This window comes from Miniopterus schreibersii (assembly GCF_964146895.1).
Source record: "Miniopterus schreibersii genome assembly, chromosome: 7".
In the NCBI taxonomy this organism is placed as follows: domain Eukaryota; kingdom Metazoa; phylum Chordata; class Mammalia; order Chiroptera; family Miniopteridae; genus Miniopterus; species Miniopterus schreibersii.
The window spans coordinates 21864127-21881126 of record NC_138108.1 but is presented as its reverse complement, the minus strand read 5'-3'; the positions used below and the strand labels follow the sequence as shown (position 1 = coordinate 21881126).

The 17000-nt window shown below is 34.5% G+C and overlaps 1 protein-coding gene across 1 annotated transcript in view; it reads left to right on the top strand.

Annotated features, from left to right (window-relative positions):
- NBEAL1 (neurobeachin like 1) overlaps positions 1-17000 on the top strand; it is a 114957-nt gene that overhangs the window by 23123 nt on the left and 74834 nt on the right. The window contains exons 5-12 of the mRNA XM_081143492.1: positions 40-121; positions 442-569; positions 2481-2563; positions 2923-3008; positions 7120-7426; positions 9319-9425; positions 13942-14028; positions 16078-16161. Of these exons, the coding sequence (XP_080999618.1) occupies positions 40-121; positions 442-569; positions 2481-2563; positions 2923-3008; positions 7120-7426; positions 9319-9425; positions 13942-14028; positions 16078-16161 (964 nt within the window). The remainder of the gene's footprint in view (positions 1-39; positions 122-441; positions 570-2480; positions 2564-2922; positions 3009-7119; positions 7427-9318; positions 9426-13941; positions 14029-16077; positions 16162-17000) is intronic.

The following is a 17000-nucleotide window of genomic DNA, read 5'->3' as shown; positions in this document are numbered from 1 at the left end:
TCATTTGTAATAAGTATATATATTCTTTTTCCCCCACAGAAATCTATCTAATGTGGAAGAAATTGGGACTTGCTCTTACATTAATCATGTCATCACTATGACAACACTTTATATCCAGCAAGTAGGTGTGAATTAATATATTCCTTTTTGTTGCTTTACTGAGAGTAACTAGGTTTTACTTTTTTCAGTAGTATAGTTAATAAAGTTAAATGTGTCTTCAGAGGACATAATAATTGATAAATTAATGAAGTTTGAGGTTATATTCATTCTGTCTGATTGACTGTATACTTTAGATTCAAATGGAACTTAGACTTACTTGAATAAAAATGATTTATTATTAGATGATGAATGAAGCATGTAGTCCTTTAATGAAGTAGGTAAGGATGTTATACGTTTAATATTTTTAACTAAATATAATCTTGTGATTTACTTTATTCTCAGTTAAAAAGCAAAAAAAAAGAGAAGGAATTGGCAGATCAGACACCTATTGAAGAATTTGTGATCCATGCATTGGCATTTTGTGAAAGTTTATATGATCCATATCGGAATTGGAGACATAGAATTTCAGGGTATGTCTTATAAGTCATAATTTACACTTTAACCTGAATGTCACATTATATGCAATTCTTCAAAGCAGGTCTTATTCTCTGTGAAAGCAATTGGTAAGACGTATATAAGACGACTCCCATTTCTGCCTCTGCAGTAGAGAACTATATTGGCGGTAATGAATTCATGATAAATGCCATGTCCAGATAATCAGTTTACTGTGAACTTTTATTTTGTGATGCAATTGAATGCTAATAAATTTCATTAGGAATTTTTCAAAGGTAGGAAAATTTCAAAGCACAGGAGCATCAAGTAGAGAGCACATATTTTTCAAGGAAAGGTCTCTGTTTTTAAAGTATATTGCACAACTTGAAAATGATTTTTAACAATATTTTGTCCATTTTTATTAAGTGAAGCTTGTAGGGTCTAGGCAGGAAAACAGAAACCATACTAGTATTTAAAAAGAGAGACTGTAGGGTGGGCAAAAGTAAGTTTACAGTCATAAGTGAAACACAGAGTTTATTCTTGTATTTTATTAATTATTGTATTGTTTTCCATCGGAACAACTGTAAACCTACTTCTGGTCCACCCAGTATAATACAAGGAAATTGTTTAGTAGGTATTAGAGAACTCAAAAAGCATAGGGGAACACCGATAATACAAACAGTGACTTCAGGAAGCAACTACTTCCCTGGGGCTGAGGGAACAAAGGAAAAGATTGGAGTTATTAGAAGCTGGAGGTTTGGAGAGCTCCTGCAATGCTGGGGCTTGAACCTCTGAGGAAAGAGCATTGCTTAGCCAGTGGGGGTATTGCTGAGCAGCCATAAAGAGGCTAATTCTGAGATTGCCAAAAATAAGTCGGAGACAGGAACCAACTGTGAATGCTACAGTTAAGAACTGTTAGCTGGTAAAAAATGAGGAATGAGGAACGAATCCATTTTTTGCTCTTTTAACCTTCTGGGCTCCATTTCGTGTACTCACTGTTGGTGAACCCAACAGTGGGGTGGCTTGGCAATGTAGCTGGCAGAAGTACACTCTGTTTGTGTTAGCTTTATGAAAGTCTGTGGAAGTAATTCAGCCATCAAAACTACTGGAATTGTCATTAAAAACAAAAATGATCCCAGCCCATTCTGGAACTATGTTAAGATGGAAGAAGCCAGTAGTGTGGACTGTTTGTATCCAAATAAAATTTCAGATAGTGGCACAGAGTAGCCTAATTTCTGATGCATTTCAGTGGCACTGTTGTAATAAACTACTATCTTAGGTATCACATTAGCAGTACTGCTGAACAAGTTCTTTTACAGATTGGAAATTTTAAATAGCTAGTTCCTTTTCCATTTCTAGTTCAGAGACTTAACCTGAACTAGACCATTAAGCATTTAAAAATTTTTTGCTTACTTCAAAAGAAGAAATCCTTTCATTGGTGAGCATTTAAGTTATTGGCTAGACTTCCTCTTTAAGATTATGTCTGTCAGCCTGGTTGGTGTGGTTCAGTGGTTGAACATTGACCCCATGCACCAGGAAGTTGCCGGTTCGATTTCTAGTCAGGGCACATGCCCAGGTTGCAGGCTCGATCCCTAGATCATGCAGGAGTCGGTGATTGGTGTTGATGTTTCTTTCTCATCGATGTTTCTCCCTCTCCCTCTCCCTCTCCCTCTCCCTCTCCCTCTCCCTCTCCCTCTCCCTCTCCCTCTCCCTCTCCCTCTCCCTCTCCCTCTCCCTCTCCCTCTCCCTCTCCCTCTCCCTCTCCCCCTCCCCCTCCCCCTCCCCCTCCCCCTCCCCCTCCCCCTCCCCCTCCCCCTCCCCCTCCCCAAGATTTATTATTCCGTACACAAATAAAAAATAAGATATTAAATTTATTTTATAATTATTTTTTTAATTGTGCCATTTCTTTTTTTCCATGATGTAATTTGGTATTAACTTCTTAATCATAGACGAATGCTCAGTACAGTGGAAAAGAGCAGACAGAAATACAAGCCAGCTTCTCTCACCGTGGAGTTTGTCCCTTTCTTTTATCGTAAGTAACCGCTCTAATTTCTCTTACTTTGATTTTGATGTTACTTAGTAGCCCTGTAACTTTAGGCAAAATACTAAATTCTGAACATCCATTTGCTCATTCATAAATGGGGACAAGGTATCATCCTCATGTGGAGTACTGTGAGAATTAAATGAGATGTCATAAAGTGTCTAAAATACTACCTGATAGATGGTTTCTCTTTTCCTTTCTTGTGAGAAAATACATATCAACCTTGCCTTTGAACAGATTTTAGCCTTTTCACAAATAGTTCTTAATGTTTCAGTGTCAGACATTCCGTAGGCATAAATCATACTGTTAAAGAGAAATTTTATTTGTTTGTTTGTGTATTATATTCACAGAATGTTTTCAGGAAAGCGAGCATCTCAAGGAAAGCCTCAAGTGCTGTTTATTGCATCTCTTTGGAGCCATTATAGCCGGTGGGCAGGTGAGGAAAGTGGTGAATGCTAATGTATAAAACAAGAGTTAACAGTGCAAAAAGCTTTCCATGGATTATTTAATGTATTCTTTGTCTTTTTATAATTTCATGAACCATACAAATATTTTTTGAAGTTTACATCTTGTTTAAAACTAATCTGCTTACTTTTCTTATTTAACTTCCTGGAAACCTAAATAATGACATTAACACTAAAAATTAAATTAATGCATAACCAGATTTAAGAATTTTTGGTATTATAAGTTCTTACTTGTGTTGACTTTTCAGCTATTTGTTCTTTAACTTTAGAGTATAGAGGATAGTCAGCCCTATTTGTTCACTTGATGAAATCAAGCTCTGCAGTTTGATATCTTAAGATGTGAATTTAGTCTTCTGTTGACTTATAATTAGTAAATGCATATAAACAAGGTTTTAAAGGCTTAAGAAAAAAAATATTTATTTTGTAATGTTTATTTTTTTAAGTTGAACATCTTAAAAGCTGTTCTGTGGTAAACTTTTGTGTATAATTACTAGTTGAAAACAGGATTATAGTTCAGAAAGAACATTCTACATTCTTTAGCCACACAGTTGAGATTAGAAGTTTCTAACACTTTTTGTATCACGTACGTACCCTTTTTGGCATTCTGATAGAGCCTCTTATCAGAATGTTTTCAAATGCCTATAATAAAATACATAAGATCACAAAGGAAACAGATTTATTTTTTTCCATTGCTTTTCAGAGAGAGTGGAAGGGAGAGACGGGGGGGGGAGAGAGACAGACAGAGAGACAGTGAGAGAGTGAGACAGAGAAACATCTATGTGAAAGAGACACACTGAGAGAGACACTGGTTGACTCCCGCACACATCCTGACCAGGGTCAGGGAGCGAACCCAAAACCCAGGTACGTGCCCTTGACTGGGAATTGAACTCACAGCCCTTCAGTGCGAGGACAGATGCTCTAACCACTGAGCATACCTGCCAGGGTGAAACTAATTTTGCTGAAATACAGTTACTAAAATGTTAATAAAACAAACTAGTAACATAGTAATACATGCTTTATAACACATTAAATAAAAAGATATACCAGCAAGTCTAGTATAATTAATGTAATTTCAAAGAAGAGAGGAAGATAAACGATGTTTTAAGACACTGTAACAACTATAATATATGAAAATATATATGATTTCTATTGGTGACAAAATAATAGATATTAATATAATATTACTTGGGTTTCCTCTTGAGCTGCCTTGCCTTCTCTTGTTCACTCTAGTAGAAGAGAGGGAGTCTCTGTAATAAGAGGAATGGTGACCAAAATTGTATTTTTCAATTTGTTTGCTTTATCATCTACCTTCATTAGCTGATATCTTTTTCTTTTGCTTTAGTATTTCCTGATGGCCATCATTTCTCCACTACTAAAAATAAGAATTAATAATTGTATGTGAATAAAATTGGAAATGACATTGCTTTAACTAATGGAAGAAGCTGGTTTGATCCCATTTCCTTTTTAACACACAGAGACTTGTTAGTGTTCATGGGTAATCAAGCCCTGAGAGACCTCCAGTAATTAAAACTAACATGATAATCAAGTAGACTAAATTTATTATTTTATGTACTGAAAATAACTCAAAATCCTCATAATCAGGTTATAGCTATAATTACTATATTGAAGTCAAAAAGGTTGTATGTTGACTGTAGCATCACTATGAGGTGATGATATTTAGATGAACTGAGTATCTAAAGGCATAAGAATGACCATGTTATAAAGAACAGAAATATTGAAGTGTGATGACTCTTCTCCTTTCCCAGAGCATCATGCCTTACCATTGGCATATTTGTTTTGTTTTGTGTTAAGAACAAAAGCTTTGGAGCCTGATTGACTGACATAGGCTTAAATTCCATGTCCATCTCTAAGTAGTTGTATGACCTTGGAGGAACTATTTACATGTGTTTTAGTTTCCTTATTTATAATTTGGAAATAGTAATACATATAGGGTAGTCATAAGGACCAAATGATACATAATATATGTAAAACATTTAACAAAATACCTGTGCTTATAAAAACTAAGTAAATCACAGGTGTATTAGATTTATGTGATTCCCGGTTAAGTAGCAGTAAATACTAAAATTATAACAGCTTAAATTAGAAGTTACTTTTCCTGGCTGGTGTGTTTCAGTGGTTGAGCATCGACCTACGATCCAGGAGATCACAGTTTGATTCCCTGTCAGGGCACATGCCCAGGTTTCGGGCATTTTACACACAAAGAGGAAAGGGGAGATGAGGAAGACAAGTGGTATGCACCAACTGTCTTTTAATGAGATGCTAAAAAGCTGACACTTGATGTCTTTTTATCTCATTTGCTAAACTCCATGAGATAATTGCAAAAAGGGCAAATACACTCAGATAAAAATTTTGTTAAAACTTGCTTCCTTAGCAGCTGGGAGATTAGGAAATGTAATCTTTATTCCTGGTAGCCGTGTATCCAGCAGAATATCAAGGATTCTGTTCAGAAGGAAGCAGAGAAAAATGGAAATTATGAGTACACCATCAGCAATTTTTTTCTATAATACTTGTTATTGATATTATTTATTATGTTGATAATAACCAGTCCTAATAGCCTCAGTATAACTTTTAGATGATTTTGTATGACTATGTTCTTATTCATTATATCTCAATTTAACAATTTAGGGCAATATATGTTGTTTATTTCTAAGTTTAATGAATCACCTTAACTAGTTACCAGTTAATTAAAATTTCAGAAATGTGTTTTGACTCAGAGCCACGCCAGTCCATATATATAGGATGTCCCAAAAAAATGTATATGCACTTTGAAAGATTATAGATTCAATGTTTATTAACATGCAGTTCATTTTCAAAATTTAAAAGAATCTACAGAAATGAGTAATTTTTTTTGTCAATGCCCATTTTCAAACTGATGACTGTTTTTGGTCCAGGCACTGCTGATAATGTGAAGCAATGGAACCACAAACATCAAGAATCATTTAGTTCGGTATTTGTGTGCCCTCAATTCGTTGACTGTTCCTGGCTTTTATACTATAAACTTTATCTTTTATGTATTCCCATAAAAAAAGTCGAGTGGCACTTTAGGATAATTTTCTTCGTTCAAAGCTTAGTTTGGCTTCACTTATTTTTTCAAATCAGTTAAACCTGAAAGAGAGTGAAAGTTAAGTGAGTTATCAGCTGTTAAAGTGTTTATACGCTTTTTTGGGACACCCTGTATATCTGTATTATTTGAGATGGATTTGCTATAACCAACAGAGAACCTGAGAGAGGCTAAATCAAACTGAGTTTTTCTTTCTTCCTTTTTTTTATTGTTACACAAGAAATCCAGATGTAGGCAGTTCTGGGCTGGTACAGCAGCTCAATCATACCACCAAGGACTATGGTCCTTCAGTATTCCTGTTCTGCTATCTGTAGCCTGCTTACTTTAATTCTTGGGTTTATTTCTTTGTGATATAAAGGTGACTCCAAGCATCATGTCTGCATTCCAGGCAGGAAACACGTAAAAAGACCAAGAGCAAAGGGTCCTTTATTTGTAAAGTGATATCCTCTTTATAGTCTACTGGCATATATCCTTGACAAAACTATATCATATGACTATTCCTAGCTGCAAGAGGGGGTGGTGAGTTTTCTGTGTGGGGAGATTGCTGTCTTAATAAGGATTCTGTTAGTGAGGAAATGAAGACACTACTGTTGTCTGTCGGAGTATCTGATTTAAAATGTTTTATAATTGATAGACTAAAATAAAAAGTTGTCTGAAGACTTGTTAATTTAAAAAAAATCATTTATTTTTTATCCTCACCTGAGGATATTTTTTCCGTTGCTTTTTAGAGAGAGTTGAAGGGAGTGAGAGAGAGAGAGAAACATCGATGTGACAGAGACACATCGATTGGTTGCCTCCTGTGTGAATGCTGGCCAGGGCTGGAGATCGAACCTGCAACCCAGGTATGTGCCTGTGACTGGGAATCAAACCCATGGCCCTTTGGTTTGAGGGCTGACGCTCCAGCCTCTTGAGCCACACCAGCTAGGACTGAGTTCCTTTTTTTGGAAACATACAGAACTTTAGTTTTTTGGGTTTCATTTTTGTTGTCTGTCATGTTTCAGAGGAATGCTTTGCAAGCAATTTCTCCAGCCACCATGGAAGTCCTTATGAGAGCTTTGGCAGACTGTGATCCCTGGGAGGACCGAGATCCTGAAGACGCGGGTAGGAAGGTAGAGCTGACTCTCCAGTGCCTCACAGAAGTGGTACACATCCTTCTTACCAGCAGCTCTGACCAGCGCCAGGTGGAAACCAGCACTATTCTGGAGAACTATTTTAAATTACTGAATTCAGATCATTCAGCTTTACCTAATCAAAGGAGGTCCAGAGAGTGGGAAAGCCGGTTCATAGCTCTACAGATAAAAATGCTGAGTAAGTATCACTTAAGTTTATCATACTCAGTTTTCTCTGAGTCTGTTTTTTTTTTTACTTTTATGTTTCCCAAGTTCATTTGAAATACAAGGCCATTATATATTTTTTAAGTTTCTTTTTTTTACTTAATCCCTCTACCCCTCCCCTCCTAATATACACACCCTCTCCTCCACCCGTATTTTCAGAAAGTGCTATTTGTAGTTTCTAACCTATGGCAAAGAGTCACAATCAGTTTTGTATGTGCTTCTATAACATCTCTATAGAGACTACTTCAACATCTGTCCTTCCTGTAGAGGACCTCTGGTATTTGTTTTGTTTTCCTCAGAACCTGTGTGGGTGTTTGTGTCTGTCTTATTTCTCTTTTCCTCCGTTTGTGTTGGTTATTATGTGCCATCTCTCTGTGCTTATTTATCTGTCTGCAAGCTCCTTCACCAATATGTAATTGTTTATTGTATTCCCATGTTAGATTGATAGATAAAAATATTACTGAGAGTTCCTTTTTATAGAATGAAAATATTTTTATTACAGTTAAATTAGGAAATTTACATGAGTAAAAAGACAATAAAACTTTTTATATCCTATTATCTAGACATAACCAACATTAATGGTTTGTTGTGTAGCTCTGCAGACTAAAAAAAAAAGTTTATGTGGGTGTGTATGTGGTGTCCAATTTAAATATATTGGATGTCAAAGTCTTGGTGAAACTTAATGAGCTACTACAATAGTGTTTCTATAGAGAAATAAGATCCATCTTATATGTATTTTATTCTTTTATATGCTATAACATGTTGGTTTTATAATTATAAGTTGTAAGCTTTTAAGGGAATTTGAGACTATATTGAATGGACTTCTTTTTTGTTGGAAACTGTCATATTACCTATGCCAAATATTCTTTGAATTCTTTTTTTTAATTGAATTTATTGGGGTGACATTGGTTTACAAAACCATACAGCTTTCAAATGTACAACTTAACAAAACATCATCTGCGCACACTATTGTGCACCCATCACCCAAAGCAAAGTCTCTTTTCGTCCCTATTTATTCCCCCCTTTCCCCACTTCCACCTACCCCCAGTCTCCTCTCCCTCTGGCTGTCACCACAGTGTCTATGTGTGTTATATATATGTTTTTAATTTAATCCCTTCACCTTCTTACATCTAGTCCCTTTTCCTCTGACAGCTGTCAGTCTGTTCCATGTATCCATGGAAACCTTTGTTTCTATTTTGTTCATTAGATTCCACATATAAGAGAGAACATCTTGTATTTGTCTTTCACTGACTGGCTTATTTCACTTAGCTTAATAATCTTCAGGTCCATTCATGCTGTCACAGTTTTTTTATCCACTTACCTACTGATTGGCACTTGAGCTGTTTCCATACCTTGGCTATTGTAAATAATGCTGCAGTGAACATAGGGGTGCAGATGTTCTTTGACTTCTGAATGGGAGCCTTCAGTAGGAAACAAGAGCAAAGCACCATCACAGATGGATTAATTAACTGAGTCTCATTTTCATAGTAGCCATATGTTAATTTTATTCTATATAAATGAGATTATGTTGCCAAACATTATCACATGCTGCTTAGTAACAGAAAGTTGGGAACTCATTTGGTTATACTTGAGCATTATAATTGAAGAACAATTAAGTAAACTCTGGGAAATATATATCACTCATGTATAAAATTAAATATTTTTAATAATAAAGTATAGAAGTGCTTTTCTTATCAAGTTAGAAGCATAGATTTTTTTCCTACTACCCATCCCTGTTATTTCCTAATTAATTTACGTCTGTTTGTCATCTGAAAAGCCTAAATTTAAAATATGGCTAGAGTAAATATTTCTATGATCCCAAATATTCTACTTTATAAATGGATGATTTTATTTTTGTTCTCCTAGATACCATCACAGCGATGTTAGACTGCACAGATAGACCTGTTCTTCAGGCCATTTTTCTTAACAGTAATTGCTTTGAACATCTCATACGACTGCTACAGAATTGCAAGGTATTTTTCTATTATTACTGTTCTTTGTTTTTAAGAAGTTATTTTATGTTTTGATTCAAATTTGAGCATATTATTATTACCATTTTTATTGTGGAAAGATACACATAAAATGTACTATCTTTACCGTTTTTAAGTGTACAGAGCACATTATTAAGTGCATTCACATTCACATAGTTGTGCAACCATCACTACCATCCATTCCCCGTATTTCTTTTCATCTGGTAAAATTGAAAGTCTATACCTGTTAAACAACTCCAAATTTTCCCTTTCCCTCAGCAACTTTTCTGTCTCTCTGATTTTGACTACCTTTAGTATCTCATGTAAGTGGAAGCATAACAGTGTTTGCTTTGTTTGTGACTTGCTTATTTCATTTAGCATAATGTCCTCAGGAGTCATCCATGTTGTATCATATAGCAGAATTTTCTTTCTTTTTAAGGCCAAATAATAGTTTGCATGTATGAGTGTGTGTGTGTGTGTGTGTGTGTGTGTGTGTGTGTGTGTGTACACCACATTTTGTATTATTCATTCATCGTTTTCCTTCTACCTTTTGGCTGTCATGGGTAATATTGCTGTGAATGACTATACAGATATCTCTTGGAGACCTTGCTTTTAATTCTTTTGGGTATATGTCCAGAAGTGAGATTGCTGGATTATATAGTAATTCAATTTTTAATTTTTTGAGGAACTGCTACAGTGTTTTCATGGCTGTACCATTTTCCATTCCTACCAGTAGTGCACAAGGGTTCCAGTTTGACCACATTCTCATCAAGAGTTGTTTTCTTTTTTAAAAAAATTTTTTATAAGAGCTGTCCTAATGGGTGTGAGATAATATCTCATATTTTGTTTTGCCTTTTTCTGATGATTCGTAACAGCATCTTTTCATGTGCTTTTTGGCCATTTGTTTATCTTTTTTGGAGAAATGTCCATTCCAAGTTCTTTGTATATTTTAAAATTGCATTGTTTGTTTCTTTTGTTGAGTTTTAAAGTATTTTTTGTTATGCATTATTAAAATATGTGAGCATTTGATGCGTATAATTTGGCACTTCTGTTTCATTTATGACTTTCATTAGTATTTTTCTGTTATGATTTTAATATCTACATGATGTTATATTAAGTGGATATATCACAATTTACTTAATCGTTCCCTACTGGTAGATACTTAATTTGTTTCCAGTTTTTTGTTTGTTTGTTTTTTCTTATTACATAACACTCTCAAATTTCATAAAATATAATTTTATTTCTAGTAGGATTGCTATGTCAAAGGGCATAAGCTTTTTTTAAGGTTGAGGAACATTGTATTAAAACAACTTAAATCATTGGAAATGTAGAAAACTAGAAATACTGTTGAAGTCCTTGATGTATGCTGCCAATATACTTATTATTTTTTACTAATTTACACGTGTGGCAGATTTGTGTGTAAGCACATAAGTAATATCTCTGGTTATTATATCATATTTTTATAAATTTCAAGATGGTATCAAATATTTTAGAGAGCTGCTGGAGAAGCCTTTGAAAATGAAACTACTTCAAAGAGCTTTTACCTTTTTATTTGAGGAATTCCTTTCATGGACTCCCTGCTGAAAAGTACTAGAGGTTCATTTTGATTCTGTGAGAATATTTCAGAATAAGGATTTTAATATCAGCTCCTTGAATTTTTCCACACTGAAAGCATTAATGTAACTATTATGCTTAACTAACAGTAAAATAGTAAAGAATAGCATAAAAAAGGATATATTAATTTAAGTAAATAGTAGTGAATATTTATGAAGTCAATGTGTAAGTACCAGATTACCACTAGAGATTTAATATGCCTTCCCCCTCCTTTTAAAAATCATTCATTCTTGCCCTGGCTAGTGTGTCTCAGTTGGTTGAGTGTCATCCCAATACACCCAAAGGTCAGGGCATATACCCAGGTTGCGGGTGCTATCCCCAGTCTGGGTGGGCGCATGCAGGAGGCAAACCATTGATGTTTCTCCCTCATGTTGTTTCTCTCTCTTCCTCTCTCTCTTCCTTTCTCTCTAAAATCAATGAAACATATTTTAAAGAAACCCTTCATTCTTGGGAAAGAGATCCTGGGGAAATGAAAGCAGCATAAGAGAAATGTTTATAAAACCTTCTATTTGTTGTAAAAATGCCATTTGGCTTTTTCAACTATAAAGGCAACTTCACTGATAAAGACAAAATCTCACATATGTAGAGAACCTACTATTCACACATTATAGAAGGATAAATCATTAATATAAAATGTAGTTCCTACTACAATTTATTAGTATGTGATTTTTTTCAATATATGAAACTCAGATATAGTTCTAAAAATATGTCACAGTCAACATCTTTTTAAAAATTACAAATTTGTTTGAAATAGCTGTCATGATAGTGAGCTAATATTTGCTCTTGTATGATACAGTCCAAAGTTTCTTATAATTTCAATCCTCACCCGAAGACATGTTCATAGATTTTAGAGAGAGGACAGGGGAGGGAGAGAGGGAGGGAGAGAGAGAGAAAGAGAGAGAGAGAAACATCAATGTGAAGAGAAACATTGATTGGTTGCCTCTTATATGTGCCCCGATAAGGACCAAACATGCAACCTAGGTATGTGCCTTGCCTGGGAATTGAACTGGCAACACTTTGGTGCACAGGAGGATGCCCAGCCAACTGAGTCACACTGGCCAGGGCAAGAGTTCCTTCTTTTTTATGGCCAAGTGGCATTCTATTGTGTAAATGTATCACAGCTTTTTTATCCACTTGTTTACTGATGGTCGCTTGGGCTGTTTGTAGATCTTGACTACTGAAAATAGTGCTGCTGTGAATATAGGGGTACATATATTCTTTCCAATTGGGATTCTTAGGATGTGTTCCTAGAAGTGAGATCCCTGGATCAAAGGGCAGTTCCATTTTTAATTTTTTTTTAATCCTCACCCAAGGATATGTTTTACTGATTTTGAGAGAGAGAAGGAGGGAGAAAGAGAAAGAGAGAAAAACATCAATGTGTGAGAGAAACATCGATCGGTTGCCTCCTGTACGTCCTGAGCCCCAGGATGGAACTGCAACCTAGGTATGTGCCCTGACCAGGCATTGAACCTACAACCTTTTGGTGTACAGGACAATGCTCCAACTAACTGAGCCACCCAGACAGGGCTCCATTTTTAATTTTTTGAGGAAACTCCATACTGTTTTCCACAGTGGTTTCATCAGTCTGCATTCCTACCAACAGTGCATGAGGGTTCCCTTTTCTCCACACCCTCACCATCAGTTGTTGTTTGTTGATTTATTGATGGCAGCCATTCTGGCAGTTGTGAGGTGATATGTCATTGTAGTTTTAGTTTGCATCTCTTTGATGATTAGCGACATTGAGTATTTTTTTATATGTCTATTGGCCATCACTATGTCCTCTGTGGAGAAGTGTCTCTTCAGGTCCTTGGCCCATTTTTTACTTGGATTGTTTGTCTTCCTTTTCTTGAGTTGTATGAGTTCTTTATATATTTTGGAAATTAACCCCTTACCAGATGTATCACTGGTGACCAGGTTCTCCCATACAGTGGGTTCCCTTTTCATTTTGTTGACGTTTTTTTTTTTACTGTGCAGCTTTTTAATTTGTTGTAGTCCCATTTGTTTATTTTTGCCTTTGTTTCCCTTGCCCTAGGAGATATATCAGTAAAAATATTCCTACATGAAATGTCTGAGATTTTACTGCCTATGTTTTCTTCTAGGATTTTTATGGTTTCACAACTTAGAACAGATATAATCAGTGGAACAGAACAGAGATCCCAGAAATAGACCCATGCCTTTATGGTCAATTAATATTTGACAAAGGAGGCAAGAGCATACAATGGAGTAAAGACAGTTTCTTCAGTAAATGGTGTTGGGAAAATTGGACAGGTACATGCAAAAAAAAATGAAGCTAGACTATGAAGCTAGACCACCAACTTACAGCATACACAAGAATAAACTCAAAATTAATACTGTTGATTTGTAGTTGGAGAAAACTGTTACAGAATTTTTAACAAAACGTGTGGTCAGATAAATTTGGAAAAAGCTGCCTGTTGACCTCTCTTGTCAAAGTACGCATTAGCATATTTGAGACTTTGAAAAGTATTTCTGAAAAAAACCTAAAGCCCTTTTTAAAGTTAATTTAGTAGCATATCACAAACATACTTGTCTACAGAACTTTTACTGTACAATATTACTACAGTTTTGTCTGTCTCAATAACATATTTTCTGTGGGACATTCTCTGCTTATTCTTTAAGAATTTAGGAATGCCAACTAATTTAATTATTGCTGTTTCTTATTTTAGTTACTTTGAGTTTTAAGAGAGAAATAAATAATAATTATAGTATATGATCTACTGTTTGTTATAAAAAATGAATAGTTGATTGTCAGTTTAAAAGTGGTATACCTCACAAGTGGATTCTTGAATTTATTTTCATGAGACATGGCAATCCATTTTAGCTTTATTTCTTATAGGTTAACAATTTAATGTTCTTTCTCCATTATTCTTGTCTCTGTTTTTAACAGCTATTTTTAAATGCTAACAATAAGGTGGCAGACAAGAACGAGAAAGACCTTGCCAACAAATTACTGACAGAAATAAATGAGGACCAGGTATCTACAAAGCCTGCATCTTGTTTCAGCTGAAGTCCAAAATCAGTCAATGGGAGCAACTATTCCTGTACTTTTTTTCTTTTGTCTTAAAATAATCAAACATTATCTAATTCTAATCTTTATAAATTATTTTTGAAAATTGTTAAAAGCAATTTGAATTTAAAAATTTTTTATCTAAAAGATAAATATATTAAAATTTTAGTGGTTGATATAAATGATCTGCAGCCTTCCATCTGTATATGTGTATGTTCTTTTCAGTGTGAGGAGATATAAAGTACAGGAATGGGATCCCAGTATCAATGCTGTCCACCTGGTGGTGACTTCTTATTTTGGGGGCTTCCTTTTCTAAGCATTGTGGTGTATTGGGATTTTAGGGCTTTGTTTATGAAAATGTTGGTCAATTTTAATATCTTGATTCTTTGCTTCCTGTTGACAAATAATGATTATAATTCAATGGACAGCCTGAATCTTGGAGGAAGGGAAGAAGATGCCGAACTCTTTCAGTCTTAATTTATAATAAGGCTTAACTTTTTTCTAAATATTCAACTCTATATGGGAATAAGGTAGAAATATAATAGTTATGTTGCTTTTTATAATATGTTATTTAGTTTGGATAGACCACCTACAAAATTGCTTTATTTTTCTTTCCTAAAATGTTTGAAAGAGCCTACATGATGTCATTATTCACATTATCTTAATGTTAGGTTTATAAGTAGAGCTATGGTATAGAAAGAGACATGGTAATCTATCATTTTCTCTTCTGGATGTGCAATATCAATTACAGAGTACTGTTTTAGATTTCTCTATAAGTACTAGTCCCTCTTAGGGTCTTCGTATAGATTAACAAAATAGTTGTAATCTTCTTAGAGGTTTATATTAATGTTTCTGATTTTAGATACTATGATGGCTAGTCCTCTTAGACAATTCTAGGAGAGATTTTATTTGTATGCAATTCTGTATGCACAATGTTTAATGTAATGTAATTTTTGATTTTATTTTATGTAATGTTTGATAAACAAAGAACATCAACAAAAACCAAGATATCAGCTTAAATAACTTGCCTGAAAGTGATAGAACTTGGCTTAAGACAGCATAGGTCAAATCAGTTCCCTTTTACTCAGATATTTTTTAGTGGGAGGGAGAGAGGAAAATCCTATTTGTGGAGGGACTAGCTTCAAATCATAGTAACATATTCCCAAAAGCAAATTTTCAGGACTATTAGTTTTTACAACTTTCTAGTCCTTATTTTATGCTTTCATGGTTGACTAAGCTTGATGATACAATGTTCAGAGTTTTGTTTTTTTTTAGTATTTTTGAGGTTATATTTGTTTTTGTTTTTTTTTGCTATAAATGCACTGACCTGAAATTTAACACATCTCCTTTTTATGATGAAGCTTAAACAGAAATAGACAAAACAGAGCTGGTTTTTATTTTTTCTTACAACTTTGGTATTAAAGGTTACCTTCTCAAAAACATGACAATCCTTATAGATACATATTTCATTTTCTGTTCTTCAAATTCTGCATTTTATGCAAAAATAGATACACTTTATTGTTTGCAAGTGTGATTAATTGATTGGTATATGCACATACCATTTTAGGGTTTGGAAACTAAGTAGACAAGACTATTTTAGACATCTTACTATACATGCTAATAAAATTTAAACCTAGGAATTTCATTTATATTTTTAAGGAAAATTAAAACATAGTAGAAGACCTCCCTCCCTTCCTCTTGAGATTGTCCATTAAAATAAAACAACAAAAAACACAGCATGTAATAAGCTTGGTGTTTTGTGGTTTTTCCCCCCCAAAACATTTTAATGTAATGAGTGAATGTAACCCTATCCTTCTTGACACATGGTTTATTTTCTGTCAAGTAGATAACTTTTCTTACAGGTTCTATAGTGTTTCAGAAATCCATTTTATTGGAAGAGGAATGTATTGCATGTTAAATAATTATTTTTTCAGGTTTCCAGAACAAAGGTTTCCTAACTGAATATAAATATTGACTGCATTTGTTAATTTCTTGCCTTTTTCCCCTCTCTGGTAGGCATTTCAGGGGCAGTTGGATTGTTTGGCTGTATCAACCATTCAGGCTTTGACAGCAGTAATGAACAAATCTCCAGCTGCTAAGGTGAAACATATATCCCCAAGCTCTAAAATATTATCTTAGATTTGCCAGTTTTCATTATATAATTCCCAAAGTCTTGTTTGAAAGTATGTAATATGTACAGTTTCACACCTGAAATGAAATAGTTCACAAAAAATATCTCATCTTAGTATAGGAATCGTTTTTTTCTGATAATTTTAAAGACAGATGCTTGTGAGCACTGCTTTGGGATTAGACATTGATGACTAAACTGCAAGTTAGTAAGCATTTATAGTGTCAGTCAACGCATAGGAAGAAAGTACTGGCTTTGAAATGTTGAAATGATTTTTTTAAGTGATTTTATGGTAGCGTGTTTAAAGAATTAAATCTTATATCATAGTTTTTCTTTATTAAGAAAATAACCACTCTTTCACTCTTTGGTCAGTTTCTGACTGCCAAGAACATGAACATTTTTCACATGTCAACAGCCCTACCAATTCAGGACTTGTTTTTCCATATGCCCATGGAAATTCTGCTTCTTTGGTTGTAATCACTAACCCTCAGGATTTTCTTTCCCTTCTCATTTGTTTTACTACCACTGACTCTGCCCTGCTGTCCACTTATGCTGACCTTGTGCTAGTAGTTTCCTCACTGAGTAGTTTTAAGGGTTAATGAGATCATCTGTATAAAGTGGGAAGCATAGCAGTGCCAGGCACATGATAAGGGCTTAAAATGTAATTCCTTGTTATTATTACCTTTTACCTTTTTATCCATCACTTCTAATATGTTTCATGCCTTAATTACTTTTCTAGTACCAGAAATAATGAATTACTCCTTGTTCCCTACGCCATGCCTTCAGTTATAGTCCACTCTTTGTTGGTTTT